This window comes from Dreissena polymorpha, chromosome 9 (genome assembly GCF_020536995.1).
Source record: "Dreissena polymorpha isolate Duluth1 chromosome 9, UMN_Dpol_1.0, whole genome shotgun sequence".
Classification (NCBI taxonomy): Eukaryota; Metazoa; Mollusca; class Bivalvia; order Myida; family Dreissenidae; genus Dreissena; species Dreissena polymorpha.
Window position 1 is genome coordinate 4,448,496 of NC_068363.1, and position 21,920 is coordinate 4,470,415.

Consider the following 21,920-nt stretch of genomic DNA (forward strand, 5'->3'; position numbering starts at 1 on the left):
TCGGTGATATGAATGGTTTGACTGTTTTGCTATACTTATGGTATAGTTGGGATTTTTCACGTGTTTATATGTGTAGAAATGATTCAATGGATGTTCTTTTTGTATAGCCATTAAGTATGTATACAAACCATGTTGGTGTATGTCCGTTTGCACCTGGTGCTTACGAAGTCGTGTACAGTACACGAGGAATGGAATATTTGCAAAAAAGAAAGCAAAAACAGTACTTGCAAAAAAGAAAGCAAGGGTTAAAAATAATAGTTTTAAAAGTATAATACTTGCAAAAAAGATAGCAAGGGTAATATTCATTTCAAATTGGAAAATACTTGCAAAAAAGAAAGCAAGGGAAACGGTTTTGTTACAGAAAGTCAATTTAAAATGTTGGTGTGTGTGTTTCGTGTCTGTCTGCCTCTGGGGTAGACGCGATTGTGTGTGGCATTTCGTGTGCTCATGGGGTTGTGGGATCGTGTGGTCGTTGTAATTCTGGTCTGGTTGTGTTTTCTGATGATGGATTGAAAAGGGTCAATTCTAGGCCGCTGGTTCGGAGGTGCTTAGTGACTAAAGCGGATGTGTAGAGGCTTTGATTCGTTGATTTGAGATTTGTAACGGTGTGTTTGGTGCGTTTTTGGGGGGGTCTGGCGGTTTGGGGACTTTGAATTGAAAGGATGCGATACAAGATTTTTTGAGGATTGTGCTATAATTATTATTTTCAATAGTAAAATGGTTCAATTGTGCAAGGGCGAACAGGTTTTGACATTTTGTAAAACAAATGCAGTTTTATGCCCCGTCTTCTACTTGAAAAAATGTATCTTGGTAGAAACTATTCTAGATATTGCAATATATGTTTCGTTTAGAAACATAACAAATTGTAAGAAAATGAATAAATACATTTTAGTTGGCTCAAAGCAGATGAGTTACAGTAGACAATTAGATGTTTTGCACCACATCTTTCGTGAAATTTGACTTAAACCTTATGTTCACGGGTTGCATTCATTTCGGTCAGGGGAAGCAACTGCTGTTGCAAATAGCGGTGTATCTAATAGTGTTAAAAAAGCATGGGCAGTGGAAGACTGTTGGCGCTTAGGATCGCTGCGTGAGAGATTCGGATGAAACACAAACAATTGTTTCTTCTCGTTTGAATTTGTAAATATATATGGTACTTGGTGTTGTATATTGTTAGTTGTGCGTTGTTTTTTTGCCCCGTTCTTTTTCTGTCGATAAAATACCCTGCTTGTCATGACACCTAAACAAATGTGTTTGTTTTTATTCTAAATGGTTAGATGATAAATAATTTATGTTTGTCATAAAATGTAATGGCATATAAAACATAAATGTATTTATTATCGTTGTGTGAATGAATAAACTGGTTATACAGGTTTTTGAAGGTGATATATGTCCAATGGTGCGGAAATCAAGATTTCCTCGTGCACATATTTGTAGGTTTAGTCATTCGACAGGCAAGCAGGGTAGAGCGAAGACTTGATTTAAATCGTTTTATTTATTTAAGCTCTGTTTGTGTGTTGATGTTAATATTATGTTTTATGTGTTTCAGTGAGTTTTATGAGAGCAGACGGATGACTGACTTGAGATAGAAAGGGGCATTGGTTCCGGACATTTTACCATGGGATTTACATAGTTTTCTAAAAAGAATACTTAACGTTTACGATATAGTAACAGCTGATTATTTGTAGATTTCTCTAAAATTAGAGGTTTGAGGAGGTGATGAAGGCACCTAGACACCGGTCTTGAGCCATGGGTCCTCATACGCCCCCCTGCCATTAAAAGAAAAATGAAAAATGAGCAGTAGGGTTGCGTATCCCGCTCGCGGTTACACCTGAATCGTTCGTTACCACCGATTATTGTTTGGGGTGTACGTGAAGTCATGTGCACTTCTCTTAATTGATGGTAATGAATAAATCTTGTAATTATCGCAGCTGCTTTTATCAAAACTAATGCTTCACTTTATGTACTGTTCGCAAATAGGCGTTGTGGATGGGCATAGGGGGCGTCCTCGGTGCTTTTTGGGCATCGGCGGCGGACGGGCGGTTGTTAGGGCCGTGGCGTCCTTGGTTGGGCTTGTGATTTTGAATTGTGTAGTTAAATTGTGCAATTGTATGATTTTGAGTTTAGGCTTGACGTCTGATGGGTATTAATAATATTCAATTATTCACATGTAACGCATGAGCATGTTTAATGATACGTATAACGACATGTTCTACAGAATGGATTTAGTATCGTTTCAGTTCTTAAATATATGAGAAGGATGTCGCAACGTTTACTGACGCCTCAAGACTCTTCAACTGAGCGGTGCCATTGGGGTCGATATCGGTTGCTCATTGAACACATACGATCGTCAGAAGATTTGTTTCTTGCATTTATGTGTAGAAAGCCTTGTCAAATACAAACACCCACTCCGTGCGTGTGTTTCAAGAAATAAAATACCCTGCTTGTCATGACACCTAAACAAATGTGTTTGTTTTTATTCTAAATGGTTAGATGATAAATAATTTATGTTTGTCATAAAATGTAATGGCATATAAAACATAAAAACCCATATTTGGTAAAGTAATCTCGCATTGAAAACGTGTACGAAACATGAGCATGTACTATGTCTATTTTGATCTTGCTCACACATGTTTAATTTTCTTGTTAAACATTATTCGGGTAACAGACCGATTCAAATCCGGAACATGTAGAAACAAAAGAACACGTTAATATATATATAAATAGATGGATGTGTTTAAAGTGTTAACCCCAGTCTATGCGATCGGACATATCTTACATTACTTGTACAATAAAAATAAAAATTAATAAGAAGCAGAAAATGAACTTGTAAAGTATACGATTAGTGTGTGCATGTTCATTTTTATTTTTGTTAAACGCCACGCATTAAGAACTCAAACTACGCCGGGGAATATGCTCCGAAAATACACTATGTATTATGTTTATAAACTACGCTTAGAGTAGAAACTTCAATACACACTTTACTCCAAAACTGCACTTCGCATTTGAATCCGAAACTTTCCCATGCATTATTCTCTGAAACTACACTTAGGATTATGCCCAAAGCTACACATCGCAATATGCACCGTAAATACACTTCGCATCATTCTCTGAAACTACACTACGAAGAATTCTCCGAAACTACACTACGCTGTATACGATGAAACTACTTTATGCATTATGATTAGAAATAATGCTACGCATAAACATTCCAATCTACGCCATGCCGTATGCTCCGAAAATACCCTACGCATTTTTATTCGAAAAAAACGCAAAACATTATGCTTCGAAACTTCACTATGTATTTTCATCCGAGAATACGCCACGCATTATGATAAGAAAATATGCCAAAAATAAAGCGCCGAAAGTACGCTACGTACGTTGATAACGAACTACGCCACTCACATAATTAAGTGATGCATCATGACCTGAGGACGCCCCATTGTTCACCATCTGGCATTCATAAGTAGACTGATTAAATATTTGAATTTAATTAGTTGTGGTCCTAAAATAAATGATTTGCTGCTTCCGTATGCACATAGACGACTTCAAGCATTGAATTGAAAATTACATATCAAAACCCAACACCAAATCTTAAAAAAGGACGAGTCTTTATTGCTGATATAACTTTGTAGAAAGAAATCCGGCATTAATATAAATCAAACCCAGGCCTATTCGGTTATATATAAAACGTTGTTTAGAGCTTCACTACAAGAGAAAGCGGTTTAACAAGAAAGAATGATATGTCCTTTGTACGTACACCTACTTCTTAAAAAGTGAATCTTTTACAGCTGGTTCTGAATTGTGTGACAGCAAGGACAAACATCAGATAGTCTTGTCATATATTGTCGAACGTCGAGTCTAACAGACAGTCTCTATAATCTTGGAACGTACAATAATGACATAATAACTTTAATACCCTGTTGCAAAAATACTTAAAAGTTACGTTTAAACACACAACGATGTAACACATGTGTCTATCTCACTTGTATTTCAATGCAATACACCGAAGCAGGTTTCGGCTGTATACAACAACGAACCGGCTCAGGTTAGGTGTCAACCACTCGCTTCAGTTGATGTTATAAGCTCATACAGATTTGAACGCTATTGATACACGTTTAACGGGTTTTGTGAACATTGCATTTCGTATTTTGCAACTATGAAGACGGTATCAGCGGACCAGGTGCTTTCTGTAATCAGTTCTAGTGTGAACCTAAAAGGATGTTATATTCTGAAGGACGTTAGTTTTGCCGCATGCAGCGGGGATCTATTGGCCGTGATGGGGGAATCGGGTATGTGTTATCATTCCATAGTTTAAAAAAACACACGCTGAAATACAATTGAATTAACGATGTATAATTGAGATTCGCGATAAAAGTGGGTGTATTTCATTTTAAGCTTTTCCGGTAAAAATGTAGCTTAATTGTATATATATATATATATATATATATATATATATATATATATATATATATATATATATATATATATATATATATATATAAATATATATATAAATATATATATATATATATATATATATATATATATATATATATATATATATATATATATATATATATATATCATAATTTAATATTATTTTTCATGAGCAAACTATTTATTATAAAATGTATAAAAACACAAAATGCAAAAAAATCACAATACCCCGAAAACCAAAGAAACTGAATGTATTGGCTATTTCAGATAAATGAAAGGAATTTACAATACACTCTCATGATAACATTTTATTTAAATAGTGATCAAACCATCAATCTGCACCATTCTTACTACCATCAAACACCTCGGTCAAATTGGTCCATATTAGGTCTGGGCGAAGAATTGTATTTTGTAAAGATTGTATCTTGTGGTATTAAATGTGGCAGCACAAGGGTGATGTATCTCTAGTACGAAGAAAACTGGGTTGCTTGGTACGATTTTAATGTGTCCCTGAAAAAGTATACACTGGTTATTGTCAGCGAATAAAATGCCACTAATTTGGCCTCTTAATATGGTAACTGTCGGCGACCGTATTGTGACGCAAATGTACTTCGGTTGTGAGAAAGAAACATAAGTAAATTCAGAATCGACCTTTTACTACCGTTTTAAATATTCAACTGACAATAACAAATAAAAATAACAACAAAGTTAGACGTCGCCAGAAAAGTAGGGTACGTATTTTGGCCGAACTTTTTCTATCGTTAACCTCGTTACTTCTCCCAATTGAATAAGAATATACAATGAATAAAAATCTTCCAATTCTCCATCTAAAATATTAATTTAGGGTTTGATAATTTTAAGTTAATTTATAGTTTTTGATCGAAAGCAGATAATATCAGACCAAAATTAAAAGTCATTTCAGTGAATTAAGCATAAATGATCGACCAACTCAATATGGAATACCAAAAATAAAAACAAGTTTAGGGTTGTCACAAACAATAGGGCCGATCGGTTGGGTTAGAAGAAACGAAAACATTTTGACTCTCCAGGGGTGATACATACATATTGTGTACAGTATTTTTCACTTAAATAGGGCGTTCAAGTAATTTGCTCATATGAACTTGATCTGCCGTATTTACAATATTTGTCTTAACCTACCCTTAACTGTGTTTTGTGTGTATTGCATGTTGAGTCATTGATCATTGTTTTGCTCATACGATTATGTTCGCTAAATAAGCAATACAGTTTTAACTCACTTTTCTTCATTCAATCGCACTTGCTAAAATTACTTGCAATTTATTAAAATTAACTAAGGCATGTTAACCCGAATTTGTTCTGCATCTTATTGCATATTCTAATTAAAATGGGAGTCGAACAAAGTTCACGAATAATCTTTTGCCGAACTACCTACACTATGACTGTCGGCGATACTAGAAGAAGCAGACGGCTCTTAATTTTTTCGTCAAAGCTTCTTGTTGCATACACAATAACTTTATTACCAACGTACGAAGGTTCCGGAAAGACGACGCTGATGAACGTTATCGCCGGACGTCAAACGCTTACGTCAGGAAAGATTACGTTGGATGGAGCTCCGTTTGGAAAGCAGCTGAGACGTCGGCTTGGTTATGTTCTGCAGAATGACATCTTCTTCTCCAATCTAACGCTTTGGGAAACACTTTACGTATGTTTTACATCACTGCGAAACATTGTTGATGTTATATTGCAAACATTCCTTTTTGCATTATTAGATAATGGAAATAGACTTTAACGTTTCCTCAATCTGAAATGTGTATTATCGTGAAATGAAATGTATCAATGCACTGTTTATTTTACTGGAATGGAAGAGGGATGAATTGTGAGCCTATTGAATCAATTTAGGAAATATAGGACAATTACCGAAATATGATAGCTATTAAACGAGCATGCGTTCTACGAGATTGACATCACTGAACTTGGTATCTTATAAGCAGTCAAGTTCAGGTACAAAAAGGTTTGATGTTAATTCCGACGATTATCGCATGCCAGAAGGACACCGACATGCTTAACAGGTTTTGAGTAATGAATGACGGCTTACCATTGTACGTCTTGAAAGTATTATAACGACCATTCGACCCCCCCCCCATCCACACACATAAACAAACGTTTTATTTAACGATGACAGTTGTCAGTTTATTCTGGTACAAATATGTGAATTTAGTACCAGCTAAATTCGGCTTAATATGCCTAGAGAAGTTATGGATAAGTCAATCCACTGCCGTGATAATTACATACTGTTGAATCGTCGAAACAATATAACACACATGTATATATAAACGCAACCATGTTGCAGTTCACCGCCATGATTCGCCTCCCGGAGCGGCTCAGTCGAGAGGAGAAACTGAAGCGCATTAACGAGATCGTCGACATTCTGGACATCCGGAAATGCCTACATACAGGTTTATGTTTATGTATCGCCCACTCCGTGTATTGTTAGAATGTCATTGCATCTCCACTGACGTTAATAGTTCGATATTTGCAGGTAATCATGCAACACGAACTTTTAATTTTACTCATTTTTACTAGAATATTTTACTAACCTAAATGTAAACATACTACATGCATAATGCTGTATATAACATAACTAGTATCTACAATAAATAAGATAAACGAACAATGACACACGTCATCCGTTTTCACACAATACACTATTAATGAAATTACAATCAAGTTATCATGGACTTACAGTATATCACACGACTTGTTATTGATGTTGTTTCAAATCAAACTTAGCTTGCCGCAAGAAAACTGGCCTAAATACATGCTTTAAGTGTCCTCTCGAATCAATCTGTGAATTCCGCACAAATATAACCGGTTTGGCAGTGTATGCAAACAGTTGGTTAACGATGAGAGTCCTTCCTTTGAAACGTGAGATAACATAAAAGCTGATGTTGTCGTCTAGGATCAACAACGATTCACTTAACATGTAATGTCTACGTTTTTCTGTCCGTTTCCAGTGATGGGTGACATGTTCACAATGGGTTTATCAGGGGGAGAGAAGAAGCGTGCCAGTGTCGCATGCGAGCTTCTCACCGACCCCGACATCCTTTTGCTCGATGTAAGCGCTTGTCAAGTAAATTGCCAGCCAATTTCCTCCTATTTAACCCATTTATGCCTAGTGGACCCTCCCAATCTTCTAAATTGGATCAATTTATTTCCAAAATTAGGGATGTCTAGTATATTTATTTCCATATATCATGCGGCGTCTCGTCTGGGTCTACGCTGTTTGCCGAGGCCTTTTTTTCTAGACACTAGGCATTAATGGGTTAAATGACAAAATTGAATTACAATAGTTTATAACTTTGCTGTTTTGGATTTCACGGTATATTTCTCTCCGTTACTGTTTCTCAAATCACAGCCACCTAAATTATTTTTATAAATAATTATAAATAAACCTATTTGTTCCACTCATTTTCATGAGCATTATCCCTTAACTGATTTAACAATTTGCTATTTCCCACCAACTAAATTAATGTAGAAGTCCCTTGTTACTTCACACACATTCACTTTCATATGTTGGCAACAATTTAATCTCACAATATATTCCTTTACAAATAAAACATCTGCTTATTGCTGATTATGTTTTTTATTCAAAGTGATTAATTATATTAGAATTATCATACAAAGCATTACCCCCTTTTTCTGTTTGATACAGGAGCCCACATCCGGTCTCGACTCCAGCACATCCCTCAAGCTGGTGAAGCAACTGAAAGACTTTGCCGTGACATTAAACAAAACCATCCTGGTGACAATTCACCAGCCATCCAGTCAGACATATCATCTGTTTGACAATTTGCTGCTACTCACACGCGGACAGGTCAGTATTGGCATCATTCGTAAGAGTATACGTTCATATACAGTTGTAGTCCATCTTAAGAAAGAGAAATGTGTAATCATTAAAAGTCTAGTATCGATATTTCGGTATTAAAGCCACTGTCATAGAAGTTAAGTCCACGCATGGCATCTTACATTTCTTTAATTGTACGCTATTACAGATACTCGATTTGCTGTCAATTTATTTATGCAAACATGCGATGCACCAATCATATTCTTTACAGGTTGCCTATTTTGGAAAAGGGCACGGAGTACCATTAGATTTCCTCGGAAAGTTTGGCTTCACATGTGATGCTCTTTATAACCCGGCAGATTTTATGCGTACGTATTTTTCAGGATTCATTTTCTTCATGATGCATGTATTTCGATATTATGAAACACCACCACAGGCGTGGTTATAAACCTGAATGTCACTGGAAAATGTAGTATCATCAAAAGTGTTGGCGATTAAAAAAAACCTGGTTAAACCACCAATGCTTTGCAATGACCATTCCATTGCGATGACCCCGACTTAATGAAAGTTATCACCATGGATTTCAGTTGAAGTAATGAAGGAATCGACCGAGAAACTTCAATACATTATTAATGCGAATGCAGAGTCCTACAAAACGTGAGTTCTCCAATTTGTAAACGGCATTATTGATTCAGCATTTATATTTCTAACCGTAAAACAATGTCTTTCATTTTGCTTTAATAAGTCGTAGTTGACTCACAGTTTCTTCAGGATTATTTGTTATACGTACACACAGCTTAAATCCATTGCTTTCCACTATATGTACGCATTGATGATGATTTTCGACTTCAATGGTAATCTGATACACTAGTTTATTTGTTATTTCAACTCATGTATTGTTCTTTTCAGTTTTATCGCATCAGTAAAGAAACTTGAAATAGTTGAAGGCCTACACAACCACGGTTTTGTCCAGGAGGTTTCTGCTATCGAAAATGCAGATCATGAAGTGATGCATGAGAGCCAACTGCGTCTCCAAAGAAAACGATGTAATGCAAAAGAGCCGCGCTCTTGGAATACCGTATTTAATCAGAGGGGGTAATCACGTGATAGTCAAGATGGCGACGTTCATGCCGAGTCAGGTATTTTTCGCCGTGTTATACCCTTTTTACTTGTATTTATTTTTAATACCCGCTCATTTTCCAGCCGTATCAGCAAGAAAGTTATCAGCGTTTATTTCGGGTTGATATTCGCCTTTTTCTCGACTTTACTCGTTGCGAAATTTCTCTGCGGGGTGGCCTAATTAAAGCTCCACTAAGAAAATTTGTGGGGAGTAATGTCGAGATATAAAGCAAATTTTAAAACGAAAAAAACGCTAATCACATGTTTACTGATATGGCTGAAAAGTTAGCGTCATTTAAAAATTAAACAAAAGTAATGAAGGGTATAAAATGGCGAAAAATAACTGTCCCGGCATGGGTGTCGCCATCTTGACTATCACGTGATTACCCCCTCTGTTAATACATGTTCGTAAAGTATCGTCCCATATTAGCCAGCGAGGCCGCACTGGCAAATCCGGGACTATATTTAACGAGCACGATTTAATCCCGACATTCAAGAGACCGGCGAAAAAAACTATTAACAAGTTAGAAATAAATGAACGTGGACATTACAGATAAGGATGTATATTGTAAATATATGTAAATAAATATATTTTAAGCAAAAATACAAAAGACATTCAATAACTAATTGTATCGTTTTATTGTACATACATAACAGTGTGCTTTATACAGATTTCAACTATTATTTAGAGTTGTGGACGTTAATTTGGATTCTTACAATTAAGGAAATAATATAAAGATGCATTTACGAAGAATTACAGCTTTTTGACTATAGAGAGCCATGTTCCTTCAACAGTGTCTAGTGTCGTCAAGGTAGATAATCTCGGGTCAGAAGTTCGTGAGTCACATGATCAAAGATGGCCGACTGGGTTTACGACGCAGTTTCGAATGTTGGCATGGCGGAACTTTAAACAGTCAAAAAGCCGAATTTTCCAAGTTTACGACCTTGTGTATTTCGGGATCGTGACCGCAATAGCTGGGATTCTGTTTTTCCAGATTCCTAAGACTGCGGCAGTATTTAGAGATCGAATGGGACTGGTACGTTTACTTTTACCATTCGGAAAAAAAATGTTGCGAACAAGCTTAGTTTGGTGAATAATCTGCTCTATCTAGTATCCAACGATTACAATTGAAGAATAAAAACAGACTACCAGTATTCATCATTGCTATAAAATATAATTGGCCGGAAATAAAAAATGTAAAATTATGGACATCTGTATTATTTATTACTCACATAAGGGTAGAGTGTCTTTGATTAAAGTGTTGTACATGTACACATTGCAATAATAATTGTATTGTTAATGGTATTACTGATTTTAAAATCTTATGCATCTGCATAAATCTTTTTTTTTCTCAAACTTAGATGGTTTTCTCCATTATTTTCTGGACATATCAGCCAGCATTACAGGCGGCCCTTACATGTAAGTTATGATCGTCAAATGCGTGAGTTGCCTTTACTACTAAAACTTAAAATGTGTCATAAATGCTTTAGCGGATATATGTATTCATTTAATGTTGTATGTAAAAATGTTTGGAATACTAAATTGTATATTATAAACTGTAAATTAAATGGCTAATTCTGATATATATCGCGTGCATAGTAAATACATACTTGGTAACAATACGAAAACAAACGAAGCTAGAAAACGCTAATCCATAACTATATTTGCTCAGAATGAATGAATGTATAAATTGAAAATGGAGACAAATCCCTGTTGATAATTCATCATACCAATAAACAGTTCAGTGAGATTTAATCTGTCCTGTGATTAAAATGGCGAGCTGGCTAAAGGCAAAGAAACCGCAAATTTATATAACATACGGCGAAAATCCATATTCGACAGAACAGACTGGATTAGTTTATAAACATATAAATTCAGAAAAAAGTTACATCCACTAGTAATTCAATCAAGAGCGCACTTACCTTTAACAATTCAATCTAATGAATAAAACACGACACTAAACATTACATGATTAGCACTTGCTACTACGTGTCAAACTCGTATGCTTTGCATTCGCACACAAGTATGTATTCTTTGTCTTTTTTTTTTACTCAAGTGACCGAATGCATATTCAATATAGGCCAATACAAGCACCAGATACAATTAACATGGCAAATGATTAAAGCTTGGGGTAACTGCCCTGACACGCTCGCTACAAAGCATTGGGCATTAAAACCGAGTGAAAGACAATCCGAATATTTCACTTCGCTCGGCACAAATCGCCAGAAAAAAACGTACACACATGACTATTTATGAATAACAGCACACATAAACATTCAGCAATAACATATTAAATATGGGGTACTGGAATTGCAATATAAATGAGCTTACTTACTTTATCATTACCAGTTCCTAGCGAGCGAGGCTTGATTTCAAAGGAGCGTTTAGCGGGAGCATACCGCCTCTCCGCCTTCTACCTTGCAAGGACCGTTAGCGAGCTGCCCCTCACGATCGTGATTCCTACACTCTACTTTGCGTTCGTCTACTGGATGGCTGGCCTTAATGACGTCACTGCGTTTTTTATGACTTGGCCGATTCTCGTGCTGAGTGTAATTAGCATTCAGGTGACGATTAAAACTATTATATATGCCTTTATCTAAAGTTTTATGCCTTGCTAATTAATATTTCATTTTAAACATTAAAGAAATGTGTGAGTTTTTTTATTTAGTTCATCTTTTATAAACGACATTGTTTTATGGTTATTAAAGAGAACCGTTGTTCCATATGAAATATTTTCAATTCGCATTTCAGGGTTTTGGTCTTCTTATCGGCTCTCTGTTTACCAACATTAAAGTTGCTTTGCTTACTTGTGATGCCTGCATCTTGATCTGGATATTGCTCTGCGGTTTTTTCACACAAACCTTTCCTTGGTGGCTGCGGTGGTCCCGCTACGTGTCCCACGTATATTACCCTCTTGCTGCAATAACCATCATCAATTCCCGCGGACTCGAGCCCGTTTCGTAAGTATGGTCCGTTTTCTCCTGATATGTGTGGTGTATATTTGACTCGTATGATCTGTTAGTTTCACCTCAATGTCAGGAACAAGTTGAAGCAATACCGATATATTCATAAAGTATGGAATTCATAAAATGTGCTTATTGACAGTAAAGTATGTGTTGGTACAAGTTTGGCAAACAAACTAGGCTCAGAAATAAGTTAGTTTCATTTGCGAATAATTAAGGGAAGATTCGATTCTAGTGCATGCAGTGAACGAATTGCAGTGAATAGTCTAAGCGCGAAGTAATTTTTTTAATATTCTCGGTTGTGAATCGTCGTTCAGGAATGTTATAAAGGGGGTGTTTACAAAATAAGGAAACCAATTATTTAATGAAAATAATTGAATGAAGATGTTTACATGTTAAAAACTCAATAAAAAGGTTGTATCTGTCGTCATAAATGTTAACGTTCATGCTGGTGATGTTTTGTTGTTGTTGTTTATTAAAACGTGTTCACATTGTTTATAGATGCAACAACAGCGCGGTTTTATCGATGCCGAAATGCTCTGATAATGTAAACGCCTTCATCACAGACGAAGACATTCTTTATCAGGCTGGGATGGTACTGCCAATCTATTGTTATATCTCGACACTGGCTGTCGTTTGTGTTGTATTTAGAATCGCGATATATATTGCTCTCCGCGTAAGGCCGTGACAACGGAAAATACACACGTCAGGCAAAAGTTAATCATATGGGTCATGCTCTGCGAAAATGCATGTGCGTAAAAGTATCGTCCCAGATAAGCTTGTGCAGTCTGTAAGTCTAATCAGGGAAGACACTTGCCGCTTGTATGATATCTTTATTTAAAAGAAAGTTTATTCTGAACAAAAATCAAGTTTAGGCGGAAAGTTTCGTCCCTGATTAGCCTGTGCGGACGGCACAGGCTAATCTTGGACGACACTTAATGCACATGCATTAAACCTCCTTTTCACAGAGCACGACTCATATTTATGTAAATGAGAATACAGTCATTGCGATTGGATACCATTTTACCTACTTTTGCAGTTAACTTGGAAAAGCTTGTGATGTCCATTCCATACTCGTTACATGTAACTAATACGTTTTCACTTTATCGTTAGTGGCGGATGGCTTTAAATTGTAGAGGATACCATATTGACAGTTGTATGAACATATTTTGTGTTTTGATTTATGGCCTGGATGGACACCTACCCATATGATTTCTAGTTGCAAGTCATCGTTTGTTGAAGTAATCGTAAAAATGCCTTTTGGGAGAACAATTTTGAAACAAAACGAGGGCATTTGCTTCGTCTGTGACATGTTATGATTGTTGGAACACACACATAATTTAGTTAATCCTTTATTATTTCCATATTTGAAATTCCCTGATTAACAGAAAACCTTATATTTAATACATTTAATAACACTCAATGTGTCGTTTTCTACATGTAAATTCCATTATTTGCAGCAAATGTACCGTTTATGTTTCCATTGATATTTTGATTATGCCTCAGTTATTTCAGTATCCAGTAAAAGAACCAAGATATGTTATTGAAACTCGAACTTGCAACTTTGAAAGCTATAGCATTGTTGACATGAAGCTGTGCTATTATAAACGTTCACTCGTTTGAATACTACTTCTTCTTCAGTAATGAAGCAATATGTATAGCAAAAGACATGATGGATGTAGGTTTTTAAATTAATACTACATGCATACCAGTCGGTAGATGGAAATTTATGTCAAGAATCAAATATATTCAAGTATATTTATGTAACACAATGTTAACACGTTTTTATGCGTGATAAGTGGATACATAAATATTGAACTCCTAAGAATAAATGATCTCATTCTTGAAAAAAGCACATCAATCAACACTAAAGTATTTTCTCGTCAGCTCATTACTCGGAATCTTAGCTACTCAAATAATATGAAACTTGTTGAATCGACACAAGTAGGATGGCAGCCAACGAACCAGAAAGGATAAAGGGGACTTAAGAAAATCACAGACAGTTTAACATATAGCTATTGAAAGAGATTTTTTCAATATGCCAGTTTTTTGCAGACTAAAGACTTGTCTACTCTGGAGATAAATTGAATCCTAACGATTTCTGGCGATATATCAATACTAAAAATAGTAAACCAAAAGCTATATATTGTATACAAATCAAATATATCAGACTTAAGTTTGAGTTCAAATACGTGTAACACTTTGGAAATGCGCATTTTGGCCTTGAACCCTGACTTGTCTGGGGGCTTTTTTCGTATTTCAAAAAAGAAGTTGTTTTAAAAATAAATCATGGGAATGCAACTGACGAGGCATACGTTTGTGAAACATTTTATACGTTATTATTTTAATTGTATCATGCTTCTATTTGTCATGATAATTAAATATCTATATATTGGCACTATTTCTGACCCAGCACTGCCATCATTTAAATGAACCTACTAGACTAACGAACGTTGGGACAAATTTTGAAATATAGCTGCAATTAATGGATATTCTCGCCAAACTGTGAAGCTGTACAAACACTGCTGTCGGGATATAAAGAAGCGACCATAAACACTAGAGCAACAAATTTAGGAAACATATAATTTCCATATCATTGTTGCTACCAATTCACGTCTTCTTCAGTATTTTTCTGTTACTCTTGCGTTAATTGTTTTATATATGGAAGTTGTATATGCAATAAATTCGTTATGATTATTACTTTACAAACGATGTAATAACGCCATCTGATGATTCCCAGTCACAGCTTGGGCCTGCTTGATATTCAAATGTGTTCTCGACCTGCGCTGATTGCGTGTCTTTATCCAGTCAGCCACGTGAGTGTAACATAGATCACAAGAAGCATACTTTTTTCAGTTTGCTTGAATGTTCAGAACCACGTATTGTAAAATTGCCCTTAAATGATTAACTCAAGATTCATAACGTGCTGATCAATTGATCAATCTTTCAATAATTAAATAAATCAAAAAAGCAATCAATCAATCAATTAATATCTAATTCAACCGCATTGGAGTTTAATATCTGCACCTGGGTCTAAGCTATGTCTCTACAGATAGTGTAGTAAACACGTCATACAAGTCCACGATTTGTAAATATTAATATGTGCCAGTCGCTTCGATTTACTGCGTTTATGTTAAAAACCGAATGAAACTATAAGGTGTTTGTAATTACTTTGTTTTACTAAAAGACATTATTTCGTCGTTAGGTTTTCTTACCGCCTCTAAAACACTTGTTTAAAATCATATGCATAACAAAGCAAAAACAGGATGTTTTTATTGATAGCCAAACAAGTGTACTTTATATTACCAGACTGATGTTACGAACGATGTAATCCTTGATGCATAACAAACAAGAATGTAAGACTAGTAAAGAAGACATGGTACATTAACTTCAAAATTGTCCTAGTTTGCTTACACTTCATGTTATTCATGTGAAAATTGATATGCAGTCTGTAAGATATGTACCACTTTTTCATACGACACATAAACATATTTTTTTGTTCCGCAACATTTACGATAAACTACGTTATATCGGTTTGTTGCCGAAACTTCGGACGTAAAGCGAGCTCCTTCTATCTTTGGTAACTGAAATACGTAAAATACTCATGAAATTATCATTTTGAACGAAATCAAACATATTATTCATTTTAACAACGTTTGTTTTAATGAAGGTAGATAGCTTTTTAATATTCATGTCACTTAGCACGTAACATGGCGACTTAAAAAATAATTACATAAACCTAGCGCATTAATGAACGTACCATCTTTAATAATACTATTTCAATAGCGCTTTATTAAGTGTGTGTATTGCCGATAAATTAATTTATCGTTGTGTCATTTGGCTGACTGTATGTTATATATTTACGAAATGCCGACTCTTCTTACATCTTTCGTTGGTAAAATTAATTTAGCATGAGTGTTAGGATACATTTCAGGTCCTCGCATGATACTGCCTCAGGGGCGGTAGAAGCTCACTAATCAAACACAAGCAGTGGTTTGTACAAGTGCTTCTCACCTAGAAGACCAAGTTCGAGCCAAGTTCCCGATGACATGCGAGTTTGGTTGGTGGTAACCGTACCGGACAGGTGGCGTCTCCTCAGTCTTCACCCCCCCCCAAAAAAAAATAAAACACACACACACACACTCATACAAAGAACACAAGACCACATACTCATTGAAAACTTTTCAGTAACAACTTAAGGGTTGGACGTTGCAGCTGTAATTCGTATTTCTTACCAACCCGACGGTCGTGTGCCCAGCAAGTGGATTAAGAAGGAGTGCTGGGTCACAATCCGGGTCCATACATATTCCAGCCTCGGGAGCGGAAGAACCTCATAAAGTTTTAAATAAACTTACATTAAACAGTCAGTGGGGCTGTCCAGTTAGCGCTGTGGTTGATACACGCGCTTCTAGCGTAGGCGACCTGGGTTCAATCCCTGCCCCATGCGAGCTTGGTTGGCGGACACCATACCGGACAGGCGGGAATTCTTCCTGCTACTCCGGCGTACACTTAACCTTATTTAATGCAGCTTTAATTGAACATTCTTCCATTCGTTTCGTAAGTCAAGTTAGTAAGTTAGGTATGGGTGCTGGGACACACTCTGTTTTCCCTTACACGTGGATGGCACCTTAAAAAATGAAAAATACAATCACTGTAGATCTTGTATAGGCATCGTTATAACTATTGGGAATCCTGTTCAAGTGATGTTAACACATTGATTCAGGATTCTAACACTCAATACATCGGGTCCCTGTTGCTATGATACATACCTTTGAACCAGAACGACAAATCATTAAATCATTGTTCCGTGACTTCACTTATGTAACCGCTTTCATGGACAGAATCCACAGTGGCCTAGACAGTACTTTTGAGACCTCTTAAAAAATGACATAGTCTACAGTGGACTTGACATTACTTGTGAGACAACTACTAACATGGATAGAATACACAGTGAACTGGACTGTACTGGTGGGATAAATTTAAGTGGACATAATTAACAGTGGACTTGACAGTTCCTGTGTGATCACTGGCATACACAGAATCCATAGTTGACTAGAAAGTGCTTGTGTGACCACTTACTAGGAAAAACTTGAAATTGGCTTGAATGTACTTTGGTAACCATTTAATCTAACAATTTCACAGTGGACGTTACATTACTTGTGTCACCATGTGCTTGAACTGAATTTAAAGAAGAGTTGTGAAATTCCAGAAATGAACTAAGTCCAAGATAGGCTAGTCGTTTCTTGTGTTATCCATTACAATGACAAATTCAATAGTCGATAGGGTATTACTTGTGTGACCGCTTACTAGGACACAATGCATATTCGACAATACAGTTGTTGTGTGACGACGAACTGAGACATACATCATAGTAGACTGGACACTGTGTTTGACCACTTACTAGATCATAACCAATAGTGGACAGAAACAACGTGTGTGACCACTTACCTGGACATGATTCAAACTGGACATTATCTTACTTGTGTGACCCCTTACACGAACATAATCATACGTTTACAAGTGCTTGTCTGATCACGTATATGACATACTCAAAAATGGAAGTGCTTGTGTGACAACTTACATAAACAAAATTCACATACCGGTAGGTCACTGGTTCGATCTACTCTCGGGGAGCGTTTTTAGATATTCTCCATAGACACGAAGTATTGGTTCTAGGCCCAGGAAACGGACTCGAGGGCATTTCAATTAGCCTGAGGCTTTCGATGCAATCGAGCCTAAATAAATAGCTTTAAACTTAACTAAAAGCCACAATATACTGAACTGTACGTCTGTGAAAACTTAATTGCCCATAATTGTGCTGGACTGTCCTTGTGTGATACCGTAGATGGACATAATCCACATTGTACTTGAACGTACTTCTGTGACAACTTAGATGGACATTATCCAAATTGTACTGGACTGTACATGTGTGACAACTTAGATGGACATAATCCACATTGGACTGGACTGTATGTGTATGACAACTTACATGGGCGTAGCCCATATTGTACTGGACTGTACGTTTGTGACAACTTACATGGATATAATCCACGTTGTGCCGGATGCATGAAGACTTAGATATACAGTTGATTGTGAGTACACATGAGAAAACTAGCAATGACCGAATCCAAAGTGGACTTGATTGTTCTTGTTAGATCACTAGTATGTACATACTCCGTTGTTTCTGGACAGTAGTTGGGCGCTGGACAAGTTCATCCCGACTAGTGGTTGGCGTTCACTTTGTCGCTACATATATACACTTAATATATGTATTAGTTTGCTTTACATGCTAAATATGATTAATATGTCACTTAAAATGGTAAATTTTCTAAAAAGGCTAAAAACTGAATACTATTTTATAATATTTTGTATTATTCTATTAATAATGCTTAATTTGTTGCTATATATCCTGAGTATGATAAATAGGCTGTAAGTTTAAACTTAAAAAAAAACTTGAAACATAGGCCCAATAGGCTAACTTCGCATACATTTAATTTGAAATGGTATAAGTAACATCAAAGTAATATTTAACGGTCCAGTGTAGTTTAACTACCTACATGTTACATACTTTACTTTTAGCTAAACAATGTAAAAAACGTTTGATTAAATGGCAGAGGCCAGCAGCGTATATGTCAAGATAACTTGTGTTATGTTAGGTAGTCAGCAAACATATGGATTAATATTTTTTTGCTAACGTAAATGATGAATATTTGAACGAACACTTTGAACATTTAAATAAATGCTTTTTTGCGGAACAATGTATTAAACACATGTTCATGTACCGAATTAGTGTTCGTGTTATTAAATATTAAAAAACAACAACAACGTAACAGCTCAGAAAATATCTGTTATGTAGCATTTAGAATTAACAATTCGACCACAGTTATTAGAAAACGAGATGTTGATAAATTATTTTGCCATATCGGATTTAGCAAATTTAATAATCCATTTTAATGTAGTTGAAATCAACCAGAGTGTGTCATGCATAGAAACATCTTAACCGTGCGCAACCACCATAGCATGAGCACATTAAAATATGTGACATTTGATATAAACAACATTATAAATCCGTGTTGATGCGTAGCGCTTAATTGATTTTCTCGCGGTACATTTGTAACTTATAAGTATAATATCCATCAATAACAGGAAAGTATTTCGAAATATAAACAAGCATAATAAATCATACAAAACATAACGTTTGAACTCGGTGTCATCTCCTATGTTATGTCTCAGCTGATGTGCACTTCCACTTCTTTTAACATATCAAGGACTGTTCTATACAGCTTGAACTGCTGTTATAACTGTTTTGCGTTTACATGTGTGCGTCTCCAAAACCTTACTTACTAAGCCATGACTGGTTTCTACCCGCTTAATGATTCTGCAACAATTAAGTCACGTGCAGTAATAAGCAGAATGTGTACTTACTGTAATTGTCCTTTAGCACTGATATGCCTGCACTTTTGCCTGCGTCTTTAATAATTTACACAGACAATGTGACATTAATTTTGTGGTTAACTGACTGCCGGATACGACTCCCACCGCCACTTTTTCTATTAGTCAACTAATGAAATTGTTCATTATAGAACACAGAATATAGACATAAACAAAGTTACACATTGGATAAAGCTAGTTTAAAGTAGGCTTTAAAAGTGATCTATTTATTGGTAATATGTATCAAATTTTAGTTAAAATCATAATCACATCGTCCATTTGTTTATAGGTCAAATGTAATTAAATGTGCTTTCTTGGTTCTTGGTAAAATGCACTTTTAGATAGTTTCTCGTTTTGATGTCAAATGCATTTTCACTAATTTTAATAAAACTAAATAATTATTAAGGGAGTCCACTCTTTCCCGGTTGCGAAATCTCGATTATGATAGTCCGCCCTTTGGCGCCTTTTCAGTCGTTAGTTAGTATTTGTCCGGGGCGGACGTTTGTTTGTTTTAATTTTTCTTTACACGTCGCATCGTCCGTTACTCCGTCTTCACACGTGACATAGTCCGTCACTCCGTCTTCATACGTGACATCGTCCGTCACTCCGTCTACCCAGATGGCATCGTCAGTCGCTCCGTCTTCACACGTGTCATCGGCAGTCGCTCCGTCTTTACACGCCGCATCGTCCGTCACTCCGTCTTCACACTTGACATCGTCCGTCACTCCGTCGCGATATTTTTATGATTTTAGGCAGTTTTGCGAATGTCTGTAAGTCCTATTTCCCTCACTGGTGATTCCATGATGACCAATAATGATTGTTTCAGGACAACATAGTAATGTTTCAACAAAATCACGTCTGTATCATCAGCTGCCACAGTAATGCCAGTGTGTTCTGCTTCTACAGTAATAACCATTTCCCTTATCATAATTATGGGATACCAAAGGGGTCGAAACTTTAACTTCTGCTCGAGCAGAAAAAAATGCTGCTCGAGCAGCATTTAAATGCTGCTCGACCAGCAAAATGCTGCTCGAGCAGCAAATTTACTGCTCGACCAGCATTTTTCTGCTCGTGCAGAAAAATCCTGCTCGACCAGCATTTATTTTTAGATTATGGCATTAGCCAATCAGAACTCTTGTTATATTTGCCTTTTGGTGCGAAACTGGTTTGTTTGGAAAAAATGGCTGCTGCCATGATGGTGCCTTTTTCACATCTTCTGCAAGTTTATGTGACGACCTGTTTAAAGTTTAACATTGACACGCGGTAAGTGCTTTATATTTTGGCTGCAAACTAGTCGATCAAAAAATTGTTGCCATTCGCTTAATAAGAAAATCGATCATAAATGTCTAACGGTTGTTAAAACTTTTGCGAAAATCACGACGATGACTGATAAGAATTGCTCAATGGGTGCGCAAGTGTAGGTTCTCTGTTTCTATCGATTTATTTTCTTAATGATTATTAATAATTGCTTCCGTCACAGGTGCCGATTGCCTGTGATTGTGCCTTTTTGGTTAACATTGTTTACGTTTCTCGTTCTCCCCATACATGTCCTAACTTTTACAATTATCCAAAATATCATGTCTGTTAACCAGTTCTCAGCGCCCCAGATAAGCTGCGTATCTGCGTCTTTCACCCTATTAAAATGTTTAAAAATGCAAAGAAATACAATATCATGAGTATTGAAAACGCAACCAATTTGACTTTTACGCAAATTCGTCAAATTAGCGATACAAAACTTCGATTAAAAATGATTTGCTCATTTTAGGTATTTTCTCTTTGGAATTATTATCGTAACGCGGTGACGCTTACATTCAGCAAGCTCAGCAAACGGTCATAGTTATTCAAACGCTATGCGTTTTCAATCTGACCTAATTCGTCGCCCATTGTGCATGTATTTGTAAAGCGTCTGTACTTTCAGTTTCTATTACAATGCGAAATAAAAATAGCTAAGAGAGGTCAAAAGACGTCCGAGAATGTTGCGCCAAAATATCAGCCGATCGCAAACTTTTTTGAATCAAGAAAGCAAGAGCCAATAAGTGCCGAATCATTCGTGTTATCGATTTTGTTAGAAACTGTGTATACAGCAGTTGAGTTGACATCCAAAAAACATGATGGAAAGTCTGTGACTTAATAAACCTGTCAA

At 36.2% G+C, this 21,920-nt stretch overlaps 1 protein-coding gene across 1 annotated transcript; it reads left to right on the top strand.

Annotated features, from left to right (window-relative positions):
• The first annotated feature begins 4,159 nt into the window (after positions 1-4,159).
• LOC127844677 (uncharacterized) lies at positions 4,160-11,983 on the top strand. Its single transcript, XM_052375087.1, has 7 exons — positions 4,160-4,292; positions 5,952-6,121; positions 6,770-6,875; positions 7,434-7,534; positions 8,132-8,293; positions 8,535-8,631; positions 11,733-11,983. Exons 1-7 carry the CDS (start codon positions 4,160-4,162, stop codon positions 11,981-11,983), a joined length of 1,020 nt encoding a protein of 339 aa, XP_052231047.1.
• Positions 11,984-21,920: the final 9,937 nt, after the last annotated feature.

Bases quoted from the DNA above. Each gene is read 5' to 3' on its own strand.
- LOC127844677 (XM_052375087.1), top strand. From the start codon at position 4,160: ATGAAGACGGTATCAGCGGACCAGGTGCTTTCTGTAATCAGTTCTAGT. The intron at 6,122-6,769 runs GTATGTTTTACA...ACCATGTTGCAG, and splicing joins CGCTTTGGGAAACACTTTAC to TTCACCGCCATGATTCGCCT. The intron at 8,632-11,732 runs GTACGTATTTTT...TATCATTACCAG, and splicing joins TAACCCGGCAGATTTTATGC to TTCCTAGCGAGCGAGGCTTG.